Source organism: Oenanthe melanoleuca, chromosome 5, assembly GCF_029582105.1.
Source record: "Oenanthe melanoleuca isolate GR-GAL-2019-014 chromosome 5, OMel1.0, whole genome shotgun sequence".
Lineage (NCBI taxonomy): Eukaryota > Metazoa > Chordata > Aves > Passeriformes > Muscicapidae > Oenanthe > Oenanthe melanoleuca.
The window spans coordinates 987308-1013491 of NC_079339.1; the positions used below are offsets into that span (position 1 = coordinate 987308).

General features: G+C 41.4%; 1 protein-coding gene across 8 annotated transcripts in view; it reads left to right on the plus strand.

Moving 5' to 3' along the window:
- BMAL1 (basic helix-loop-helix ARNT like 1) overlaps positions 1 to 26184 on the plus strand; it is a 50404-nt gene that overhangs the window by 16088 nt on the left and 8132 nt on the right. For 4 of the 8 annotated variants that reach the window (XM_056491903.1, XM_056491901.1, XM_056491905.1 and 1 more), the window contains exons 2-12: positions 7902 to 8025; positions 8676 to 8823; positions 11606 to 11626; positions 12510 to 12548; positions 12896 to 12937; positions 14262 to 14419; positions 16217 to 16296; positions 17276 to 17368; positions 18368 to 18485; positions 20407 to 20556; positions 22971 to 23217. In XM_056491903.1, the coding sequence (XP_056347878.1) occupies positions 8684 to 8823; positions 11606 to 11626; positions 12510 to 12548; positions 12896 to 12937; positions 14262 to 14419; positions 16217 to 16296; positions 17276 to 17368; positions 18368 to 18485; positions 20407 to 20556; positions 22971 to 23217 (1088 nt within the window). In that variant the 5' untranslated portion in view covers positions 7902 to 8025; positions 8676 to 8683. The remainder of the gene's footprint in view (positions 1 to 7901; positions 8026 to 8675; positions 8824 to 11605; positions 11627 to 12509; positions 12549 to 12895; positions 12938 to 14261; positions 14420 to 16216; positions 16297 to 17275; positions 17369 to 18367; positions 18486 to 20406; positions 20557 to 22970; positions 23218 to 26184) is intronic. The other 4 variants (XM_056491909.1, XM_056491907.1, XM_056491906.1 and 1 more) reach the window with 3 other exon arrangements.

A 26184-nucleotide genomic window follows, 5' to 3' on the forward strand; every position in this document is an offset into this window, starting at 1 on the left:
ACTTGGGTGGTATTATTTGTGCCATGGCTTGAATGTATTGTCTGGTTTGGATGCCTACAATGCAGCAGTAAGAGGAGGGAAGAAAATGAGGCCCTGACAAAAGCCCAGAAGGACTTGGTGGCTGGAAGCTGGAGTAACTAATGGAGTACTAAGATAGTGCTGTGCCAGTGAGAGGAGTGACTGGAGTTAAAGCTTGTGCTCACTTGAAGTGTTAAAGACAAGAGATCCTGTTACAAGAGGTATTAAAGTACAAGCAGTAGTTCTGAGCTTGAGGAAGAAGCCCTGGAAGGGGTTCCATGGTGTGCCAAGATCACAGGGTAAAATTCTGCTTTTGACATAAATGAGGAAGTGTTTTGCTAGACTGCAGTTTCATTTAAAAGACACATTTCTTTGAACTTCCGAGAGGATTTTGCCTCCCTGCCACTAAAAGACAACTTTTGAGATTATGAACTACAGGAAGAATATTTGCTGGGTTGTGAGGATCCACGAGCTTCACTGAGCTGCAGTAAGGAAATTAAATTTACCCAGATCATATCACAGTCAAAATAATACTTGCAGGGTACAGTTGGACTTTATCATCTCTAGATTAAAAGATGTGCATTTACCAACATGAAACTTAATTGTTCTGTTTGGCTAATTGAAGTCTTTAAGTCCTGTATCTAAAACATCTGTCTGCTGTAAACTGGTGCTCATATTTAGGATCTGGATGAGCTCTTGAAATAAAAAGCTGCACCTTTGGACTGCAAGTGCAGAAAGGAGGCATTTCCAGCTGTGAGTTAGAGGCACTGATTGTAAATTCCCACTGCACATTTGTATGACATGGGGAGTGAGTTGAGTAGCTTACCTACTTGTTATCTTGTGTGCTTCTCCTGCTCCAGAAACGTCACTCCAGGTTGTGTACAGTCCTCTTACAGAGAAATTTCTAATCTCCTATAAAGTCTGGCTTTGAAGTCAACTCTACAGTGCCTCTTCTGTTGTTGACAGTTCAGAAGTAATGTGTACAACTTGGGAGACTTCACAGAGCCGCTGCCTCCTCAGCTGAGAAGGTTTTTGTTGTTTTGTGGGTTTGGGTGTGTGCTTCTGATCAAAGCATGCTGGAAGTACATGAGCTGTTAAAGAATTGACTCTGATTAGGTTTTTTCCTTGAAGCCTGTTAATGTTGGATAATTGATTTACCTGCATGGTAGGAGGGATTTTCCTGTCTTTCACACACCCTGCTCTGCCTCCCACCCTCTCCAAATCCCTTGGCTGGTTTCGGGTTGGGGAGCAAGGACTGCATTCAGTGGTTGTGAACAGTATGTACCTCACATAGAGGCTGGACCTGGCCTGGAAACCCAGAGTTTAGATGGTACTAATTGAGGGAGTAGATTTCTTTTGTTGTGCCTGGGCTTGTTTCTTTTAACTCTGTCATTACTAAAAGAACAATAGATTTTGATGTCAAGTGAGTAGATTGAAATAACTGGCCCAAAGGACTCAAAAGCTTCTGTTGTCTGCTCATTCTCCCTAGTCATGAAAATACAATACCTTGTTTCTTCTCACACATACATAAAATCTTCTGAAGGATGGGAATAAATTAATATTAAATATCACATCTCCTAACACGGATTTTGTGAACCTACTTTGCCAACATTTAACATTAGTGGACCTTATTTGTAATGTTACTTTGTTCCATAATTTATATTACAGAAATTCTGGGGTGCTGTGCTGAACAACATTTCTGAAGCATTGTTTTAAAATGTGTTGGCTTGGATGTCTTGGATTTAAATAATTAAAGCACTTCTGACATTGGGCTCAGTCCTTTTCCTACAAGCAGCTGGATTTGTCAGGATGACTGCTTTTCATTCCATTTTATGGAATAATAGCTGTATCCCTTTCCAGTGAAATCAGTTTGGATGTTTTGGAACAGCAGGACCTGTTGAAATCCAAAGGAGTGTGCTGATTGAGAGTGGATCTTTCATTGATAGCTAGAGCTGGGTGTAATTCTTAGTGTAACTTTTTTTACTCTTTGTAGGAGATCAGCTGTTAGCTCACAGATGTTGTGTGGCAGCTACACTTTTTTGGTAAAACTCCTTAATGTCTCCCTGTTGACATTTGAGGTGAAATATGAACGTGTGTTCCTAGAATATCCGTGGTGATCTCAGTGTGTCTGTGAAATGTCACTCTGTAAAATAAGGCACCCAGCAGCACACAGAGTTTGCAGAGCTCTGAGGCAGAATTCAGTGGTTGCTGCTCTCAGTGGAGACACCTGAAGTGCTGGTTCAGTCTCATTCTGTGTGCTGGGGCTGAGTTCAGCAATTCCTGCAGCATTGGGAGTTATACCCACTGTATGGGCATATATATGCCATATATACAGTATGTGAGGACCAGTACTTGGTTCCAGTGGCCCTGTAGAGAGGCTACAGTTTGTTTCATGTGTAGAGGTGTCATAAATCCCTTCCAGCCTGGCCTTCCTTTGTTTTCCCTGTGGAAGCAGTTTCTTGGAACCTGAGGAGTGCATGTGCTGGCAGATTGATTATTGAAGCAGGCCAAATTCCTTTGGTAACAGCAGCGTGTTAGTACTGATTTCCAAGAGTGTGCATCACCACCTTTTCACAAGGGCTTGATTAGTTCCCTTGTGATGTTTCCTTTTGATGGCTGCCCAGAATGAGATATGCAAACAGGGCAGCATAAGCTCACTTCAAAGAATGAGTGCTCAAAGAGTCTAATCTTGGCTGACGAGAAGCTTATACTAGATCAAGCTTTCAGTAATGGTTGCAAACTAGCAAGCTTTGTTGAAACACTCTTGCAGCTGGGATTCAGTGGGTAGGTAGAGAGGCAGACACTCCTGAGATGTGAGGGGAAATGGAATCTCCTGTGGCTGATATGTGGGTGCTGGTTCTGATGGTGTCTCCAGAGGCTGTTCTGTAGAATTGTAAGCTAGACCTTGAGCTCTGTCACTACAGGTATATCCCAATCCCCTCCTGTTAAAGAGGGAAATACTTCATCCATAGCACAGCTGGCCTAAACAGGTTTGATTCCTGGGAGTGACATGGGTTGGCTTTGGTTTTGATCCATTTTCCCTTTTCTGCTTTGAAGGTTATCCATACTTCTATCCATAAATCCTTCTTGTGTGACTACACCATCTTGAAACACACATTTATCTGCTTCACTGAGAGAAGAGCATGAGCTAGGATTTTTGGAGGTTGTTTAATTCTACTGGGTTCTCTTTCCAGAACCAGCCTGTCTTCCTTTCCTTCCATGCTGTCTGAAACTTTATACTTAGAGCTGCAGACAAATGCAAACCTGGGGGGCATCTCTGAGACACCATGAATGTGATAGCAAGCAGGGGGATTGCTACAGACCAGAGAAAAGGGTCACCAAAAGTCTTATAAAGAACCTTCAGAAGTCAGCAAAGGGAAATGTCAAGTACCTGGAAAGGAAAAGCCCAATGTCTCAGTGCAGATTAGGGACTGAACAGCTTGAAAAGAGCTTGGCAGAAAAGATATTGATGGTTCAAGAAAGAGCCTCCTGGATTGTGTCAGGAGTTGTGCTGCCAGCAGGCTGAGGGAAGTGATCCTTCCCATTTTCTGAGTGCTGCTGAGACACTTCTGGGTTCTGGGTCTAGTTTTGAGCTTCCCCATGCAAGTGACTCTTGATTTTGAGGCAGAGACAGAGAAGAAAGACAACAAGAAGTCCTTTGTTAAAGTAGCTGGAACTAAAGATTGCATGTGCTTTCCCTCATAAAGGGGACCAAGATCCCTCTTGATCTTCAGGTCTCAGTGTTCTGTGATAAAATTTATTGTTCTGTGTCTCCATCACTGCTGTGAGAGTCTGGAGAGCTGTGATGAGGTGATGCCATGATGTGACTTGCTCTGCCTTTTCTCAGAGACCCTACTGATGAACAGGTGTTTTTGGTGTGGGACTGTACCTGGACAGATTGATCTACTGAGAAACTGCACATGGAGTTTTTCTTCTGTTTATTGGAGACTTTCTCCCTTCCATGCCAAAATTGTTTGTCTTGTGGCTTTGTGGCTGGTTAAAATTCATGGGCTGCTTCCCTCCAGCCTGCTGCTTTTTCCTTAGGAAAGCTGTTGGAAGAGAGGGTCTCTTGGGCAGCTGAGGGCTGTGCCTCTGCCTTCCCCCTGCCCTGTTATGAGGAGCTGCAGCTGTATGGTCAGGGTCCAAACATGAGCAGCTGATGTCTGGAGGAGTTCCAAACCTCAGATGTGAATCACAGGCTGCCAGGGGCTGGTGGACATGCTGAGGACTCTGGTAAAAGGGTGACCTCAACAGACAAACCAGGGTGAAATCCCTTCTTTGCACCAGAGAGTGTGGTGAGATGCATCTGCATGTGAGAGCAAGCCACAGGGCTTTTTGTCTTCTAGGAGTGCTGAGTATTTGCAAATGGTGTTAGGGAGCCATTAAAACCAAACACTACCAATATATTGGGAAGGTAGGAGGTATTCTGACTTAAGTATTCCTTAAGTGCTGAGGGCAAAGGAAGCTATCCTCCTTTACTTCAAAGATCTTTCTGTGATTCCTATGGAGTATTCCATAATAAAGGTTCTGTGATTCCTATGGAGTATTCCATAATAAAGGTTCTGATGTAGGAGCTGCTGCTTATGATGCCCTAAGTTTTAGCTTTCATATTTTCCAGATTCTGTACTGCATTAGTACATAACTCTGAACTTCATATAAAGTATTAGCAAATTCTCTTCAGTCAGACAAAACAATCCTTTTCCAGCCCCAGAACCAAGGACACCACTGCAGCTTCAGCCCCAAAAAGTGCAACCAGCAGGGAATTGAGGAGAGAATCTAGGAGGATGGGACTGCAGACCCTGGAGCTGGAATTAGACAATTAACCCCAATGTGGAAATTGACTAAAACTTATAAATCAGTGTGAAAATTTGTGACTGGTTGTCCATCTTGGATGTAGCCCTGGCCAGGCTCTTGCACTGCTCAAGGTGAATCCTTTGAAGGTTTTTAATAAATCTCTACTTTATTCCTTTAACTATCCAGCCTCTGTTCCAGGTAAGCCTCTTTGGGCATCAGTTACTTGCAGCACTGAGCCCATGGATGCTGCCCTGCATCTTGAAATCATCCCAGGGATACTTGGAGTCCTTGTGCTGCTGAGCTGGAACCTCCATCACCGAGGGGAAGTGTGTCAGGAGCCTCCAGCAGCAGCACTCTGCTGCTAGGGGAGATAAATAACCTCTTTTTCTGTTCTGCACCAGCTTGTGCTGTGACACAGCTCCAGCAGTAGAATACTGCTGTGAAGGGAAGTAGATGATTTCCTTTCTGGAGCTGTTTTTGGTTCAGTCATTACCCATAGGGACAGTGAGTATCTTTTCAATGACTTCTTCAGGAAACCACACCAGGGTTTTCCTCTCTCATTGCGAAATTGTGCTTTTGAGACACGAGGCACTCGTGATTCATGAAGTTATGAATTGCATTTCTTTCAGCATAAATCTGTTGGACAGGGCTGCCTCTTGCCTGGGGGGAGCCAGAGCTGATGGGGCTGTGTAAAGAGGTCCTGACTCTGGGTGGATGCTTGGCTCCTGGAGCTGACCTACTTTAGCAGTGGCCTTGATTTGCTCAGAGGTGTTTGTGTACTCGTGATCAGCTTTGCTGCATGATTAAGCTGGTCACGTGGCATCTCACTTTTTTTTTTTCCCTAAGGGGTGAACAGTAAGATTTCTTTTTGCTGTCTCATTAGCCTTGTTTCAGGGGATCAGAGAAGGATGGAGTGCAAGGAAGGGGAATCCCAAGGAGGTAGTCCCACACAGGCTGCAGAGACAAACTGTCATGGATACAGTGACAAAATATCATTTGATTCTCCTCTGCAGGAGAATTCAATCAGGAAATAGACTCCCTAGCATTTTTTTCAAGTAGGTCCTTAGAGTACTTTGGCATCAGGTTTGGTGTCATAAATGGAAGACTTGAACTTTGCTTATATGTATGGGTAACTTTTGTGTTCTTCCTCAGAGAGAGTTTTTTTTTTAGTCATTGAACATCCAGCAGATGGAGGCTGGAAAGACAGAAAATATTCAATTTCCTAGAATTTTAAGAAAGCCTTGTGAAAAGACATTTCTCTGAACTGTTCACTATTTAGTGGGGCATGCTGATTTTTGCTCTGATCATTGAGTTGACATCTTCTTAACTTTAAAACTCATTTCAAGAGACATGCATGGTTCTTAACTCCTGTAATGCTAAAATGTAGGACTCTGATTGTTAGGACTGAATGAGCATTTGGGACATGGTAGAAAGAGGGCTGACTGAAAAATAAATTGAGACTTCTGCTCCTTATGTATTTTTTTCTGCTTAAAATAGCTGCTTTGAAACTATCAAATATAAACAGGTATAAAATAGCACAGCTGGATGGATACTTGATTTCAAGATTTTTTTTTCTATAAAACTGATATGAAATATGTTTTCTGAGATGAACAACAATTTATTTTTTGCATTAGTGCATGGTGGCTTGTGCAGAGTGCTGGTTCTGAAGCTAAAATGCTGACAGTTGCAGGCATTCTTAAAGGGGGAGGACTGTAGCAAACTTACAAACCCCTTTTTCCTCCACCCCCTTTTTTCTTTGTTCATTCCAGCTCAACCTCATCCACCACAGTAACACCATCTAGTCTGTCACTGTTGGGCTGCTGGGGTGAGAGAGACAAAGCAGACAGCTGGGAAAAGGCTGGCACAGGGAGACAGAGCCTGACCTACAAATAACTGTGGTCAGATTCAATGGCATTTCATCATTTGACTTAAATTTGTACTGATTTAGCTTTGGCCAGTTCTGCTGCCAGCTAAATGTGCCTCTACCAGTGCTTCCACACTTTCTCAAAAGTGGAAAAGAGCTTGGTTGGGTTATTTGTTCTTTGGTGAAGGACCACAGAAGAGTTGGATGAGATGGACAATGGGCCCTCAGCAACAGTGCCAGGACCAGGAAGGACCAGGAAGTTAGATAATTTAAGCTTGTGAAATTCTGAATTTGCTATTCTGGCAGAGCTGAAGAAAATAATAACAAGCAACTTTAGATTTTTTTTTTTTTGGCTAATAACTCATGGCATGTTCACATACATGCTTCAGCAGAATTTGTTATGGTGTGATCATGTTGACAGGATGTTTGGCTTGTAAACTTCAGGGAGCTGCTTGTTCTATGTACTTGGGAGGTTCTGCTGCTGTCACAGGTTGGGAAAGGCAGCCAGGATGCTCACAGGTGCATCAGCCAGAGAACTGTGTGTCCAATAGACTTTGGAAGTTTGCTTGCGGGAGGAAAATGTAGAAGAGTTTTTAAATCTTCCATAGTAAGTTTTGCTGAAAAACTTGTTTTGTGGCAGCAGTTTGGAAGGGAAGAGCATCCACATGTTTGTAGTGTGGTTGGGAGACACATTTGAGTGCTTGAGTTGTAGTATGGGATGTGGATTTTGTGTATGTCTTGAAGCCTGCAGAATAAAACCATGTTTAACCCCTGTCCTTCCAAGATGCCAACTGGAGTGGAAAACTGAACAGTAAGCCAAGCCCAAACATAGGACCACCCTTGGAGTCAGTCAGGAGCAAAGGGTGAGCCTGTCCTTTGCTCTGTGACAGCAATTTCACCCATTCTGGCAGCATCTGACAGCAGATTGCTCATGATTGTCATGATGTGACCACTGTGAGCAGAGGGGGTTTGTGCAAAGACCACAGGATGGTTAAAAAGGCCCAAAAGGAGGTGGTGCCAGAGATTCCTTCTGGCAAAAGTTTGGTCCTTTGGAGATGCACATATCCACATCTAACCCTTTGGATGGATGGATAAAGCTTCTGCACTTTGTAAGGAAATGAATATTTGATGCCTGAGTTGGGAACATCTGTTGCTTTTGGAAACTGTGACTAAAACAATTGTTTTTAAGGTGTTTTTTAAGCTTGCTGGTTTTCCTCCCATTCAGGTTTTTGAAAGTATTTGACCAACAGAACATGAGGCATGGAAGAGTTGTAAGGTTATCAGCTGCTTTGGGCTGAGCATCATCATCTTTGCCCAAGTGGATTTAGGCTTCCAAGGCAGGCCTTCAGGTAAAAACTCTTCTCTTTCACACTTCTCACAGGAACTTCTCACAGGGTTTCTCCCAACAGTGTAATTGTTTGCAGTCTAGAGGATTAAATAGTGAAGATTTGAATTATTTGCAGTCTAGAGGATTAAAAAGCCAATTAGATTAATTTGTACCTTTAACTAGACTTCTTAGACCACCATTGGGTTATAATATCTTTATTTGTGGAGTCTGCTGTTGAGAGATGTTTATTTCTGTGGAAATGTTCTGAATTCAGTGGAAATCAAACCTCAAAAGTTTGTGAATTCTAATGTGATCTTCAAATGGAGAAACACTAAAACAAGTGTTCCCTGTCAGAAATATTCCTGTTAGGTAGAAGCAATTGGCTGGCCAGGTAACATGAGTAAACCTGGTTTAGTTCAAGATCATTCTGACAAATTTAAAAACAATTGTGTTACATAATGTGTTTTGAGAGTGGTCATGGTAACTGGAAAAGGAGAAATAAATTACCTGTTATTTTTACAGCAAGAGGAAAGAATAGAAACTGACTGCTGAAGTTTTTTAAGAGTGCTAAGTTTGAGAACTTTTTTGGTTAAAAATATGTAAGTGTCTGCTTATATTAATGCAGTGTTGTTTTGGTTGGGGGGTTGTTTTTTATTTCTTCCCTAATGTTAGACAGTCCAATGGCAGACCAAAGGATGGACATATCTTCTACAATTAGTGACTTTATGTCACCAGACCCTGCTGACTTGATCTCCAGTTCCCTTAGCACTTCAGGAATGGACTGTAATAGGAAAAGAAAGGGAAGCTCAACTGATTATCAGTAAGTTGGATTTCTCTTGATTTAGCACTGCTAAAAGGAGGTGGCAACACAAAAATACAGTAGGGAAGAATATAGAAATATTTATAACAGTTTTTAAATAACCTGTTCTTTACAATATGCTTTAAAGGTTTTAATAAAAGAAGAAAGCTACTATGCACTAAGAGGCAAGTTCATTATTTAATAATAATAATGATAATAAAAATAAAGCTGCCATCTCAATGCAGCCAGAATTGAGGGATATCACATGGGGTAAGGCTGAGGAGAAAAACTTCTGGGTGGTGTGGGAGTGGAATTAGTGTTGATGAAAGGTACAGTGTGAAGGTTGATTATATTGACTGTTTACATAGGAAACACAATTTCTAACCAACAGAAGGGGAAGATAAATTTATTGAAAAGTGGAAGCAAAACTAGAAGTAGTTCCTTTTCTTCACCTATTTTTTGCCTATTTAGTCACTTCCTATCAGTGTGCTGCCCCTTTGCCTGGTGAAGCTGTTTTGGTCTCCCATTTGAATATGAATCTGTGTAGTCTCTGGATTGAGGTATTAGAGCTCTCTTTCTTTTAACCAGCTGGTTTAATCTTGTAGTGGTTCTCAACTGTAGAAGGAAATCCCACCAACTCTGCTTTAGAGCAGTGAAGGGCACAGCAGAGTTTGCCAGACTCCCAGACCTGTAATGTCTCCTGCACTAGGAGCACCAAGAGCAGCCTGCTTAACTGCAAGTGCCTGTGCAAGCCTCCTCTGCATTGTAACTTCACAAAGTGTGGCTGCAGGGGAGCTTGTGAGTGGCCACATCCATTATTCATCCAGCCACAGAGTCCATTTTTATGTAACTTAGCACAGGTTTTATTGCTGGGAGCCTTTGGATTGTTGGCAGCTGTTTTTACCAGGAGGGGCAGAATTTTTAATTCATGCTGAACATCACAATTAAGAATTAGATTCTTTGTAGGATAACTTATGCATGAAACTTTACCTCCCTGGGCTGCCTTTAGTCTCCCTGAAAAGCACATGTGTCCCTCTAGTTAAATTGACTACAAAATTGAGTGAACAGCCTCAATCCTACCAACTTCCTCTTCTCTAGAAAGGTTTTCTCCATTTTTATTTCTCTGGCTAGGAAGCATCACTCAAGTCCTCTATTCCAAAACACAGCATGTTCTTGTAAGGTATAATTCTGCCCTTTAGATGTTGTGTGCATTTTTTAAAATGTGTGGAAACTGTTTCCTTGAATCCTTAGTAAAATAAGTTTACTTATTTTGTGGTCATATATTACATACCACTACTTACTGTGTAGTCATACCACAGTTCATTTTGTGTTGCAAAGCAAATGGTGGCTACTAAGTGTTCCTCTTGGAAAGCAGAACTTAAGGTGACTGCCTTGAATCCCTCCTTAGATGTGTATGTGTTGGAAAATGTTCAGAAATGCTACTGTTCAACTTCTGCTACCTGTTAATGATTTTATTGCATAAATTATCCAAGTGCCAGTGAAGCCAAGGAACAAGGGAGGCAGAAGCAGTGTTTTAGGGTGCTCCTTTGTTCACCTCTTGACTGGAAACAAGAGGAGTCATCAGCTGCACTTTCAGCTCTCCACAACAGCTTTTCTAGTTCTTTTTGCTGCAACCCCTCCAGGAAAATTCCTGCCCAGCTTCTTGCTGTCACTTCAGCAAGGGCTGGTCCAATGCTGTTGTCCAAGACTCCATGCACAGGACTATGAACAGGAAATTTCTTTTCTTGGGAGTAATGTTTTTAATTGAAATATTACATGATAAGAAAACAAACTGCTACCCTGATGCATTAGTAACTTACCTTGTACCTCTTCTAGATCTTGCTTTCTGGGGGTTTTTACTCATAAACATCCCAGAGCTAAAGGTAAATTACAATGTAAAGCTAAATTAAATGTAAATTACAATGGCTGATAAATTGTGAGCATCAGGAGTCAGTGGCTAAGACAGTAACTCAGGTGTGCAGATCAGGAGATGAAGAAAACATTTAGCATTATTATTATTATTTTGTTTAAAAACTGATCACAAAGATAATTGATCTAAGAATGCAGTGAATAATACATGAAGGGCTGCCATGTTTGTTTTTAGGAGGGCTTGTGTCCAGTGTTGAACAGGAATGACTAGGATATTATTGGCTGAGATGAGAAGACATTTTCATAAGGCTCTTATAAAACACAGCCTCTTATGGTAAAGCTCAGTGGTATTTCAGGTCACTTTGCAGTCCTGAAGTGATGCCAGCAGTTAGTTTGCATATAGAAATTGTGTTTAATTTCCTCATGATACAATAAAGTCTGTATAATGTTCAGCTTGGGACTTGAGACTAAAGCAAAATGTACATCTGTCCTGCTGGGCAAGAATCAAAAACTCAGAAACTTGGGATACTTTATTTTTATTTTTATGTTTTATTTCTGGCCTTAGAGTCCTCTGAAATCCCATTTAACTAACCACAAGGACAACATGCATAAAGCACAGATCTTTCCTTTCTGAAGATGAAACAATATCTCAATGATTTGCATAACATAATTTAGGTTAGTTATTTTATTAGTTTTTCATGTTAAGTGTAATGAACTATGCTCTCTTATTCTTAAAAAGCAGAATTATTCTTTCAGAAAGTAGATTAATTTGAACAAGCTTGTTTCTTTAGAAAATGCTCACTGCTATTGTCCTGTTTTCATTGTGCTTTTCATTTCAAATAGAATATGAATTAGCTTGAGAATTTCAGCAGAAAATGTAAGACATTGTTCTTATTTCCTATATATGGTGTACTTTATTTTTCTTTCTTTTCAGGCTCGATGGCTTTCCTTTTGAGTAAGTATACATATTTTAGTAATTGGTTTCACTTGAAAAAAGATGCCCAGTGGTTTTTCCCTTTTGCTTCCATAGACTTTAAATTTTCAGGTAGAAATTAAACCAGAATGAGCAGGCATAGGAATGTCCACATAAGCACAGTTGTACAGATTTACATAAATAAAAACATTCTCTTCCTAATTATTTTATCTAAAATATATGTGTAGTCATGGGCATTTAGCTTTTTTTACCAAGTACAGCTGTGAACACTTAGACTCTCCTGCTTAGCTGTGCACTTGTGGCTACAATATTAAATGCAATAAGGGGGATTATTTCTATTCTTCATGCCTCTCTCCTTATTTCTTTTCTTCATGGTGAAACAAAAGCACACCATATATCTACACTGAAAGTTGTTATTTCCAGTGTGCTTGATTAATTTCACACAGACTTTTATTCTCTCCATGCACTTGGCCATCTCCAGTGGTGTGTTAATTTAGGTTATTACCATTTTGTACCCCAAAATCAATTACTGTAAGGCAAACTGAGCTATGGAACATACAGACATCTGCACAAAGTTGTTTTTTTTTCCCCTTCCTCTAGTTAACTGAAAAACATTTTTGTAACAGATGATATCTTTGAACTGCAGCATGTTTTGCTGTCAAACACATCAAACTGTGCCATTTAGTGAGTTCTGAAGGAGACACTACTAATTTAAGAAAATGTTTTAATGTTACAAAAACCACACAGCTTCCTTAGTCCTTCCAGGTTGTTGTTTTTATGCTCCTTTTTCTGTATTTATGATTTAGATATGGCAGGAATACTTGATTCTGACTTTATGGTAGTTGGATAACAGACTGCCAGTCCTGCTGAATTTGTGATGTGTTGCTTTGTTCTGTTTCTGCAGGGAAGGTATGGATACAGATAAAGATGACCAACATGGAAGGTACTGTTGATACAGTCACTGAAATCTCAGTTCCACAGTTCTGACACAGGATCCTGACTGTGGATGCCTGTTCTCAGTGTCACTGTGCTCCCAAATTGTTGTTTTGCTGGGATGAAGGAATAATCTAAACCATCTTAGTTTAAATAACATAGAACAGACAAGCTAGAACACCCCCATGTCTGAGGCACAATGTTATATATTTGATATTTGCTGTAGAAAGGTTAAATAAACATTCAAATTAAAAAAAAAAACTGATCTTAATGAGGATTAGTAGGATGTGAGATGCAGTAAAAGAGTTGGGTTGAGTGCTTTCAGTGCTGTAACTTTTTGATGTTATTTTTCAACAGATTGGAGTATGCAGACCAACAAGGCAGGATAAAAAATGCAAGGTAATGTTCTAAACAAATATATTTTAAATAATTGTCTCTTGTGTTTTGCCATCTATGAATTATTTGTGTATGTTTCTTCTGAAAAGAACTTTTTCTAGCTTGGACCTTCCTTTAGTTTTCCATATCTTTGCAATGTTCACATTTTTCATTAAGTTTGCATGAGTGAAACAACTAATTTGGTGAGTAACTTGGTTTTAGTCACTTCATTGCTGTTGAAATGGAAGCCAGATATGTTTCTGGTAATGTTATATTCTTCATCTTCTTTCAGACTTGATAGTGGGTTGTGAAAGTGTTAGCAGTGAATCTTAATATGGGAAATTATTAACTTTACCAACATTGGTGTGTTTTCTGGCAAACCAGAAGCTTGTGCTGCAACCTTTCCTGTTGCTTATAACAATTCTTCACCCAGATAAATTAACATCAAATGTCTGAAGGATGTCTGCTGTCCTTTCCACAAGGATGGCAGGGTAGCTTACTTACCTTCAGGAGCTTTTGGACATTGTTCCACGTGCTTCACACTGCCCTGCTCTGTGTGTGGGTCACTAATTTGACTCTCCTCTGCCTTTATGAAGGGAATAGAATGAGAAGAATGACTCCTTAATAAATAGCTGCCTCATTTGTTGGCAGTTTTGGGGTTTTGGCATTATAAGATGATGTCATTGTAATGCTGGGTTTTATCTTAGGCTTGGAATGAGAGAATTGATTGGTAAGTTCCTAATTGTGTGTGCAGGGAGGCTCACAGTCAGACTGAGAAGAGGTGCAGGGACAAGATGAACAGTTTCATTGTTCCATGTGTTACACACTGTGTGTGTATGTGCAGGGAGGCTCATAGTCAGACTGAGAAGAGGCGCAGGGACAAGATGAACAGTTTCACTGTTTCCCTGTGTCTCACCCTGCCCTGTACTCTCTCTCTCTGCAGGGAGGCTCACAGTCAGACTGAGAAGAGGCACAGGGACAAGATGAACAGTTTCACTGTTTCCCATGTCTCACCCTGCCCTGTACTCTCTCTCTCTCTGCAGGGAGGCTCACAGTCAGATCGAGAAGAGGCGCAGGGACAAGATGAACAGTTTCACTGTTTCCCTGTGTCTCACCCTGCCCTGTACTCTCTCTCTCTCTCTCTCTGCAGGGAGGCTCACAGTCAGATCGAGAAGAGGCACAGGCACAAGATGAACAGTTTCACTGTTTCCCATGTCTCACCCTGCCCTGTACTCTCTCTCTCTCTGCAGGGAGGCTCACAGTCAGATCGAGAAGAGGCACAGGCACAAGATGAACAGTTTCACTGTTTCCCATGTCTCACCCTGCCCTGTACTCTCTCTCTCTGCAGGGAGGCTCACAGTCAGATCGAGAAGAGGCGCAGGGACAAGATGAACAGTTTCATAGACGAGCTGGCCTCGCTGGTGCCCACGTGCAATGCCATGTCCCGCAAGCTGGACAAGCTCACTGTGCTCAGGATGGCTGTCCAGCACATGAAAACACTTCGTGGTGAGTTGGCTGTGATGCCTTAAGTTTCAGCTTTTGTATTTTCCAGGTTCTGCACTGCATTGGTGTGTGACTCTGAACTTTATAGAAAGTGTTAGTAAGTTCTCCTCACAGCTCAGTCACACAAAACAATCCTTTTCCAGCTCCAGAAACAAGGAGCAGCTTCAGGCCCAAAAGTGCAAACAGCAGGGAATTGAGGAGAGATCTGTTGAACCTGGAGCTGGAATTGGGCAATGAACCCCAACATGGAAATGGACCAAAACTTATAACAGTGTGAAACTTGTGTCTCAGGGTCCATCTTGGGTGTAGCCACAGCCAGGCTCTTGTACTGCCCAAGGTGAATTCTAGGAAGGGTTTTTAATAAATCCCTCTTTATTCCTTTACCTGTGTCCAGCCTCTATTCCAGGTCAGGCTCTTTAGGTATCACTTGGGGTGCAGGGGCATTCCAAGTGTCATTTCCCCAAAGCCACCCTTTTTCTCTCCCCATTTTTTTTTTTTTTTTTTGCCAAAAAGGAGTAATTTCATTCATTTTGGGAGGACTTCTCCCCTTTTCTTAGCATCTGATTCTCAGTGTTCATTCACAACTTACTAGTTCATGGTCCAGTAAATACCCTGATGTTACTGGGGGAACTTGGGGATGAGAAAAGAATAATTTTCCATCATGTGACCTATTGATCACTGCTGCCAGATTCCACAGCACCAAGGCAGCTGGGGAGAGGGAACAAAGGGCTGAAGGGCAGTGCACAGTTAATTCTGGTGCAGTACTGAGCCCTGCTCTAAGCAGGCAATGCACCAAGTTGTTGGATAGAGAGGCTACATTTTAGGTATGATATTCCCACAGGACTTCTGAGGTTTTGTGTTTGTACCTTTAGCTCTGTGTGAAAGAATAGAGATTGCTTTGAAAACTGAATTTTGGTCTTTTTGACCAGTTCCTGTTGCAAGCACTTGAAGGGAAACATGCAGGTTTGGAAGAGTTGAGGTTGTGAGAAATTGCTGTGTGTTCCTAAAGCTTCAAATGAGTGAATCAATGCTTAGGTACAATTGGTGCTGATGTTTAAAGCTTTAAGCCTTCAAGAAATGAACCACTGAGGAAAAAAAAGGAATGTAGCTAATGGTAAGAAAGACCCTGGTGATTGTTCTCATTTCTAGGAGAGCATTCAGTCATATTTAACCTCGTGGTTTTGAAAGGCTTAACTTTCCTGCCACTGTCACTTGAAAAGGTTAATATTTCATAACACTTCAGTGGTTACTAATTTGACTCTCCTCTGCCTTTATGAAGGGAATAGAATGAGAAGAATGACTCCTTAATAAATAGCTGCCTCATTTGCTGCCAGTTTTGGGGTTTTGGCATTGTAAGATGATGTCATTGTAATGCTGGGTTTTATCTTAGGCTTGGAATGAGAGAATTGATTTGTGAATTCCTAAGTATCACTTCTTTACATGAACTTGTCATATTTTACTGAGTTATAAGGAGAAGAAATAGTTTTAATGCTTTTATTCTTTAATATCTTATTTTTGTAGTTTCTAATTCTGAGACTAGGCCATAAATCAAGGACAAGCTTTGGGTTCAAAAATATGTCAAGGAATACTTTTATATCTCAGAGACATTTAATTTGCATTTCTACCTAATGCAGTACTTATGTCTTAGCAAAAAAAAGCTTCATCCTTTAAGTTAATACCAAAAAAAGTTCATTTTAAAGAACTCCTGCAATGAACAGCAGTCAAGAAGGAGCCAAAGGAGAATTGCTCATTAAGTGTGTAATGGTGGTGATATGGGAATTGTTTGTTTGTTTTCTTTAGGTGCTACAAACCCATATACAGAAGCAAACTACAAGCCTGCTTTTCTATCAGATGATGAATTAAAACATCTTATTCTCAGGGTATGTTCCAACTTTTAATTAAGTGATATTAATATCTGTGACTGTAGCTCTCCCAGAGCACACCAGCAGTATTTTTCTGCCTTGTATCTCAGCTTAAAAATGTTTTGATTATGGAGGAGAATTAAGAAATCTGGAGACTGCTTCACAAAGTCAGTGAGTTTAATGAGGACTAGCATTTCTTAATTTAAGCAGAAGGATTGAAGAGGGCAATTTAGATGGAGCTATCAGAATCTTCAGTTATTACCTGTATAAACCAAATCACACATTGTTTTCTTGCAGACTTGCTGCCCTGGGTTACCTTGCCATAATTTTCAGTGTACAATGATACCATGAACACCTTTTTATTGAGGTCACTGATGTAACATGACTTAGCATGTTCAGCTGCCTGCTGTTACACTGATTTTATCATGTGGAGAGCTTATCTCATTAGTCACTGGCTAAGCTCTTCTAGTGGCTGTGTAATTGTTGAAGCCCTGCAGTGTCCAGATGCAGAATTTAATTTCTGCAGCATTGTGACTCTGAAGATACATAGCTGGGGCCTATTCCTGCATGCTTGTGTGTGACTGAAAGGCAGTACTTTGCAAATAGTTGCCTCCAGGAACAGAAATACATATCCAGGTTATGGTTGGTTTCTAAAAGAGGAGCTTTTTTAAGTACAGTTAAAATAAGATTTTAATTTGAAGGCATTATTAAACATAATCATAATATTATTGGACAAGACATGGGTTCTTTCTTCTCATAAAAGTTATTTTACATTCTGGGCACAATGCCCAGAATGATGCCAAAAATGTTTGTAGATGCAAAAAACCCCCTTCATTGTAATTTCACATTTTTCCTGTTGACTCAATTACCTCTAAATGTTAAGACAGCTCTCCTAGTGTAGAAATTCTACTGCACACAAAGTGTTTTTAAAGGTTATAACAATGCAATGAGGATGTATAACTTGGGATTTGACTTTTCCCCTCCCCCCCTCAATTAGGCAGCAGATGGATTTCTTTTTGTTGTGGGCTGTGACAGAGGGAAGATACTGTTTGTTTCAGAATCTGTCTTCAAGATCCTCAACTACAGTCAGGTATTTTTTTCCATTTTAAGTACATCAGGTCTTAAAAGATTTGAGAGCTTTTTGATGGTTGTGCTTTTTTTCTGAGGGGTAGGTATGAGAGGAGTCTGTCCTGAAAGCTGAGAGGTCTTGCAAAGAGAGAGCTTTTTCTCTCCCATGTCATTAGAGAAGATTGTTTTCTGGTTTCCATTCAAAGCAAGGAGGGGAAAAGGAACAAAATTTAATTCACTAATTGATGCATTCTGCTCAAGGATTTACCCTCAGGCTTGCAGAAGCATTACCTAATTGGGAGTGTAAGCAAATACTGAAACATTAGTCTGGGCTTCCTCAAGTAGCTTCACATGGATTTTCCAACTTAGTTTTCTTTCTATCTGTTCTGATTTTGCTTGCATGCTTACTGATGGAAACTGGAAAGCAGATATACCAAAGCCAGATTTTTCATATATGCTCAACATAAGGTTTTACTTGGAACATACATTGTGTAAATAATCTTCATTTTTTCTGTCATCTGCACTCCTCATCAAATTTAAAACCTGTATTAACTTCAAAAATCTTTCTTGGCCAGCCTTTAGTTAGGTATATACTAAATACCTATTCATATATAAATAATGGAAGAGAACATTTGCAGTTAGGATTTTTTTCATTCAAATGTGTGGTAGAAGAAATAAGACTGAGTAGAAACCAGAATATTTGGTGGAGGGGAGTTGATCATGCCAGTTCTGCAAAACTCTTACTGAAAAAAAGATTACAGAAGTTACTGTGTAAGGTAGTCATAACTTCCATACACAGACAAAAACCTTCCATCAAATCACAGAATCATAAAATAGTTTGTTTGGAAGGAACTCTTTAAAGGTCATCCAGTCCAAACCCCCTGCAGTGGGGCTGGGTCTGGATGTTTGATATTCCTTGGTTACACCTGTGTGTGAAAGCATTGTTCATACTGGATGCTAAAATGAAAAAAATACACTGAGCCATTATTTTACTTTTTGACTGAATGTTCAATCTCTACAGAATGATTTGATTGGTCAAAGTTTATTTGATTATCTCCATCCTAAAGACATTGCCAAAGTGAAGGAGCAGCTCTCCTCTTCTGACACCGCGCCACGAGAGAGACTCATAGATGCAAAAAGTGAGTGCTACCACCTTTGGGGAAAATATCATCTGGGGCTCTGCCTTGTGCCTGAAGTGGGGGATGCCATCTGGGTTGTCTCATGCCAAGGAAGTTGTAGCTTAAAGACAGGAAGAAACAAAAAAAAAAAAAAAAGTGAAACAGGTACAACAGGAAGCTGTTGGGTTTGGCAAGCATTGTGGCACAGAGGCATTGCTGGAACTGGCTTCACCTGTGAGGTGTCCTCTCTCTTCCAGGCATCAAAGCTTGAACTTTCTCCATTAGAACAAAGGAAGCATTTGTTCTAATCCCTCATTCTAAATGGTCAGAATACACTCAGTGTTATCTTGGTAATCCTTAGCTGTCAGCCAAGATAGAGGATTCATTTTATTTATCTGCTTACTTATTGCTTACTGCCATCAATGACCCAGCTTTTCTCTCAGGTTTTTAACTTTGGAATCATTTTCTGCCATGTCTCTTAGCTCTGCTCCACTCTGGTATTTTAAAGTAGTTCTGTATCTCTGCTGCTCTGGGGCTGAGTGGGTGTTTAATTCCCTCTCATAACAGGAGTTAAGTGGAAGGTGGTCTCTTACAACTGCAGATTTCCAGGTTATTAAGTTCTCATGCTTGTCAGGAGCAGGAATCTCCTGGATCTCAGCTCACAGAAGCCACCAGCTCAACTTCAGGACATGAAGCTGAGAGAGATCATTTGAGGGCAGGGAGCCTGGAGCCTTCAGCACAATCAGCTGAAGTTTTTTCTGGCTCCTGGTTTCATCAGTTGTCAAGCATGAATATCCAGTGCTGCCTCCTGGTTTTTTGGTTTTTTTTGTTTTTTTTTTCTCTTTGTATGCCTCTGACAAAGTTAGGGCAAAAATAAATACTATGAATTACAGTCTTCCCATCTGCTATGATAGACGGATTGGTAGAATTTCAAGAGCTCATACTGGTGAAGAGTATGAGGATGTGTGCACGTATTTATTTTTGTCTTGGCATGAGTAACTCAGCACAGCTTGTACTCACACCACGGTGCAGCAGCTTGGAGGCCATGTGGCACAGGGCAGCCTGACCTCCTGCAGATCACCTCACTCCAGTGCAATTGTAAGGGAGACACTTCCCACTAAAATGCTGGAATTGCTGTCTTCCTCCTGATGTTAAAGCACCACAAGGCCTGAGAAGTTTTGTTCATGTTGACAGCTGCTTGGTTTTACATGTCCCCATGCAGACATGGTTGGAGTGCATGGCAGGCTGTGGGATTTAAATCCTCCATCAGCCCTTGGATCACTGGCCTTGCTGATACCTGTGCTCCTGATGCATGCCATGGAAGCATTCCTTGTTTTCCTGGAGCCCTGGAAGGGAAACACACCAGAGGATAGATGTGTTTTGGTTGGTTTTCCCCCAGAAAAGAATCCCCTGTGAGAATATGAGAAAGGTCAGGATTTATTGTTAGGGCATGTCTGTGTGCACTTACTTCTGCAAGGCAAGAGAGACTTCTGAGACATAACTGGAGCTCTTGGGGATTTGCAGTTCCTGTGTGAGTCCCTGCTACCTTTTTTCCTCCTTCTGTCCCTGGAGTGTCATTGGGGCTCTCCTGCTCTATGTGCACACGTGTTTTCTGGGAGGGTGTTGTGATAGAAAAGTGCCAGTCTGAAGGGTGTGGAGCCTCCTGAGTGACTGTGTATGGAATTGTGCTCTGGCTGTGGAAATATTTTTAATCACTTCAGAGGAGCTGCAGTGTTTATCACAGGCCCTGTGTGGATTTATCCAATCCCTTGCTGCTCTTGGCGCTCAGCACCCGGTGCTCTGGAGCTCTAACAGCACAAAGCAGGGTCAGAACCTCCCACACATCAGCACCTCAAACCCAGGAGGGGTGAAGCACTGTGGGGTGGGGTTTGTGGGGCAGTTCCCTGTGCCATTCCCCTGAGCCTCCCTGGTGTTTGCACAGCTGGGCTCCCTGTCAAGACGGACATCACGCCCGGGCCCTCGCGCCTCTGCTCCGGAGCGCGCCGCTCCTTCTTCTGCAGGATGAAGTGCAACAGGCCCTCTGTCAAAGTAGAGGACAAGGATTTCCCTTCAACCTGCTCAAAGAAGAAAGGTAACCATCATGCTTTTATTACCTAGGCTCTCAGGATTTATTTCTATACTGCTCGTTTGCAGTGGTTAAATTTTGTATGTTTATTGATGTTATTAAGATTCTGAGCTATGTCTAAGTCTGTTACTTCTTCAAACTCCCGCTTGCCCCATCTAGTATCTCTTACACACCTCTATTAGCATTTAAAGCCAAATTCTCTGCTCTGTTTTCTTGAAACTTTCAGGCAGTTTGTGCCAGCAGTTCTGAGGGGTTGTTGCATCATCTTCACACATGGGTCAGATTTCAGTTTAAAACATGGTCAAGGCATTCAGTCTTGACCACCTGGACAGTGTCTCCAGTAAAGGGGAGTTGTTCCTTGTTCTCTGCTCCATTTGCCCAGTGATGTGTGGATGGATATCCATCTTAAAATAAGTGTAATTCTAAGTTCATCTGTGGGTTTGGTACGTTCTGAGTGCTGGAAACATATTATTTCTACACCTGGAATATGTGCTGGTAGCATTAGCAGTGTTGGTAGTATTTTCTCCTCTGCAGGCTATTATTCTGGGCATGTTGGAATATATATTTAGCCCAAATGTGAAGGTTTCTTCTTTAAGTTTTGTGAATAACACATTTGGTGTTAGTTAAAGTGTAAATGCAAACAGCAAGAGAACAGAGGCAATTTTGGTGTATTCTTTGGCTGTGGCAGCTGCCCCCACTCCCCATGAGGTTCAGGCTCAGCTTCAGCCTTGCATCCTGCTTTTGTGCTCACTGTATGTTCTGCCAAACATGGGTTTTGTAGGAGCCTCAGGTCAAGATGAAAGAGGCATTTTATTTATTAATCTACTAATTTCTTCATACATTCCTTTGGGTTATTGGCTTCCTTTGAAATAATAAAATGTGATGCAATTTCTGCTCAAAATTACCAAGAGCAACCTTGGTCTGAGCTGTGTGATGTTTCAGCATAAACAGTGGTTTTGCCAAGATAAATTGTTTATTGGATTATCTGAGATTAGCTGCATTACAGCAGGAGTGCTGAAAAACCCTTTAGAATCACAGAGTCATTAAGGCTGGAGAAGGTTTCCAAGGGCATTGAGTCCCAGCCTTTGACCAAACATCCCCCTGTCAACCAGACTGTGGCACCGGTGCTGTGTCACTTGTTGAGCATCTTCAGGGATGGGGACTTCAGCACCTCCCTGGGCAGCCCCTTCCAGTGCTGGACAATCCTTTCAGTGAGGAAATTACTCCTGATGTGCAGCTTGAGGCTGTGTCCTCTCATCCTGTCACTGTTTCCTGGGAGAAGAGGCTGATTCTCCCTGGCTCCCTCCTCCTGTCAGACTGTTCTAGAGAATGGTGAGCTCTCTCCTGAGCCTCCTTTAGTCCAGGCTCCTTTAGTCCAGGCTCTCCTTCACAGAATCACAGACTGGATTGGAAGAGACCTTTAAGATCAGAGTCCAATCCAGCCCTAACACCTCAACTAGACCATGGCACTGAGTGCCACATCCAGGGTTTTTTTAAACACATCCCTGGGCAGACAATTCCAGTACTTTATCACCCTTTCAGTGAAAAACTTATTCCTAATATCCAAGCTAATTTTCCCTTGGCACAGCTTAAGACTTGTCCTCTCATTCTGTCAGTGCTGCCTAGAGAAAGAATCCAACCCCCAACTGACCACAACCACCTTTCAGGGAGTTGTAGAGAGTGAGAAGGTCACCCCTGAGTCTCCTTTTCTCCAGGGTAAACAACCCCAGCTCCCTCAGCTTCATGGGTCTTGTTCCAAGCCCCTTACCAGCCTTAGTGAAGAATATCCCAAATTTCCTGGCTCTCCACTCCTGTCAGGCAGCTCTGGAGAGTGATGGGGTCTCCATAGTGAAGAATATCCCAAATTTCCTGGCTCCCCCTTCCTGCAGTGCTGTTCTAGAGGGAGATGGGGTCTTCATAGTGAAGAATATCCCAAATTTCCTGGCTCCCTTCTTGTGTCAGGCAGTTCTAGAGAGTGATGTGATCTCCTTAGTGAAGAGTATCCCAAATTTCCTGCTCCCCTCTCCTGTCAGGCAGCTCTGGAGAGTGATGGGGTCTCCTTAGTGAAGAGAATCCCAAATTTCCTGGCTCCCTTCTTGTGTCAGGCAGTTCTACAGAGTGATGTGATCTCCTTAGTGAAGAGTATCCCAAATTTCCTGGCTCCCCTCTCCTGTCAGGCAGCTCTAGAGAGTGATGGGATCTCCATAGTGAAGAATATCCCAAATTTCCTGGCTCCCCACTCCTGTCAGGCAGCTCTAGAGAGTGATGGGGTCTCCTTAGTGAAGAATATCCCAGATTTCCTGCACAAGAGAGGAGGTGCATTCTGAGCAGAGCTGAGTTTTTGTTCTCCAGAGCTGTATCCACGACCTAACCGCTTTCTTGCGTTTTGTTACTTTGTTTTCTCTGTCTGGTTTCCACAGCAGACCGCAAAAGCTTTTGCACTATCCATAGCACGGGCTACTTAAAGAGCTGGCCTCCCACGAAGATGGGGCTGGATGAGGACAACGAGCCGGACAACGAGGGCTGCAACCTGAGCTGCCTGGTGGCCATCGGGAGGCTGCACCCGCACGTGGTGCCGCAGCCGGCCAACGGCGAGATCCGCGTCAAGCCCACCGAGTACGTGTCCCGCCACGCCATCGACGGCAAGTTCGTCTTCGTGGACCAGAGGTGGGAGCTCCCCTGCTGGCAGAGCACACAGCCCACCTGCTGGGCTCTGGCATCCTCATTCCTTTGTGTTTCTATGGATTTGTACACGTACAGCAGGGTGGGAATGCTGCAGCTGCTGTTTCCTTCCGTCGCGGTTGGGATGGATGGGGTTTGGCAGGAAGGGCTCACAGATATGTGGGTTTAACAGAAAGGTCTTTGAATGTAGAATCTGAAGGAATAGAAATGATAGCAAGTTTTGATAAAAGAAAAGAATTGCTGAGCCAATCTTACTGGATAGCTAAGAAGGCAAAGGCTGTATTAGTTAGCAAAGGCTTTTATGGCTCAGAGCAAAGGATAAACCCACCTCAGCAAAAGATGTTTTTACCAAACAAAAGGATTCCACAGGCAAGCAAGAAAGCCAATGTTGCAAGGAAAAGAAAGATCTCAGAATTTTCCACTGCAAGAAAACTGGAAAATAACTTCTAGCTTAGACTGTAACCTACTGACTTTTGGTGATTGGAGAATAGTAACATGAATATGGTAATGATAGTAGCTAGGTTACACTGTAGGTAATAGTAAAGGTATTGATTGGTTGTTTTGTGCTAGGATGCTCAGCAAAGAAAAGTATAGAATGCATTGTAACCAGAACTAGACAAGCCTACAGCTGAGCTTAACTGTAGGCCAGGCTCTGTCACCCATGACCTGTGAATTGCTGTATCCTCTGGATACAATAAACAGCATTTTAAATAATAAATAAATTGCTGTATTATCTGGACATAATAAACAGCATCTTGAGAGCCAACTGGAGTCCTGCACCCTCTACACGTCACAATCATCAGTCTCAGAACCAAGCAAGGGAGATGGAAACAGCTTCAGCTGCCAGCACAGTGTAGTGGTTTTGGTTCACCAGTTTGAATTTTTTTGGCTGTGAGGTAGGATTAGAAGGAAGGCAAAGCAGGCTTAACTTTAAATGACACAAAGAGAAACTTTATTACTAGAAACTATGAGAAAAAAAATAACTTGGAAAAAAAACTTCAGACCACTTTTCCTTCCCCTATATACTTCTTTTCTTTCACACTGAAAACATACAGAAAGCACCTCAGTCAGTTTACCATTTTTAAAATAGTCTTTCACCAATTTACTTGGAAGAGGAGACTTCCCTCTTCAGTTTATGGAGATTTCTCCACAAGAAAAAGTTTTCTCGTGGCTCCAATGTCACAGTGATCAGCAGCCTGGGAGAATAGAATTCTGATCACTATGTAAAAACCCTTTTCTCAACTCAGTTTTCCCATACCCATTATTGAGGACCATATCAACTTATGAGGCACACTTTAAGGATTATAACAGTTTAAAAAAAAGCAAACAAAGTTCTCTTTGTCACAAAGTCTTTTAACAACTTTCTAGCCAATAACATAATATTAAAAGCTGGCAAGTGTTTGTTCAGGCCAATTAATAAAGCTACATGTGCATCTTGCTTTGAACAATGCTTGCTTGGAATAGCTTAAAACAATGGATAAACTTCATTATTAAGCTTACATATTTCTACTCTCTTGCTTAAATATTTTCCTGAGGTCTGTCTCTACACAGCTCACAGCTCTATTGTTTCTTGTGCTTGCATCTTTAGCATTCTTGCATTTCTCCATCCTGAGATTTGCTTTCACACAGTTTTCTGAGAGTTCTATACCTTTTCTATGTCCTGCACTTACTCTTTACAATTTTTAAAAGTTTAAAGCAATTTTCTTTATATACTTTCTCATTACATTGGTTAAGTGCATATTCAAACATATTCAAACATTTCTGGGAGTTTACATGTTCTGGGAATTCTTCTGCTTGGTTTTTAACATTTGGCTTGTCTTCAAGCCATCCTGTAGTTGAAATCAATATATTTTATTTCTTCTTGAGGCTCTGTTCTGTTTGATTGACACTTCCTGATAACTACAGAGTCAGTAATAATTTTTTTTATTGGTGTCCTGGTTTTATTCAATGCTACCTTATTCACATAGTATATTCTACAAGTACATTAAAAATCACCATTAACTATTTCACAAAACTGAGTTATTCTTACCATTGCCAATTAGTTAGAAAAGCATTAACTACTTCTGCAACAGTTAATACACAGCACATAGTCTTTATTTCAGTATTTTGCAAGAGCCTAAACTAAAATATATTTATCACACTAAAATACATGAACTACACTGGGCCAGGGTGTTGGCCACAAAAGTTGACAAATTATATCAAAAGCAGTTAAAAGTGATTACAAATCATACTATATCAAAATAATTTGCAGAAGTCTATATATACTAGCAAAAGCCAATAACTACATAGTTATTTTTACACCCCTAACAGCTTCCTCCACAGGTCACTGTTCAGCACTGCCTTGTGGCCAGCTTTTCTTGCAGCAGTGTAGATACCACTGGGAAAAGTGAAATTGCTGCCCCTTTTTAGCTTTTTTTACTGCAAGCTGGGTTGGCTTTTGAGGTGGAGCTCAAAGCTTTTACTACACATTTATTCAACATGACTGATTAAATTTTAAAAAATCCCCCTTAGACTTCCAAAAAACATGGCAGAATAACACCAGGATCATTTCTGCCAATTCATTAGGGGTGTTATGTATGTGTGTAATCTTCAGAAGAAGATATTTTGAAACTGGACCCAAATTGGTCCCTCTGTTACTTGAAACCTTTTGCAAACAGCACACAGTTAGAGGCTGGGTTAGCTTTGCTAGCATGTGCACTTACATAACTGTTTAGTGGGACACATTTTGCTGGGTTAATGCTTCTGCCTGTGCCCCTTTGTGTCTGAGAGAAGGAAAGCTTTTCCTGAGGGTTATCTCTGGGAAATGCTTTGAGAACTTGTTCCCATGTGGTATCTGCTTTCAAACATCAATTTACTATCTAAGGGCTAATTCTTTCCTTTTCCAAAAGAAATGGAATTGAATTTTCTTCAGCAGCAGGCACATATGACCTGATTCTTCCTTGCAAATGAATC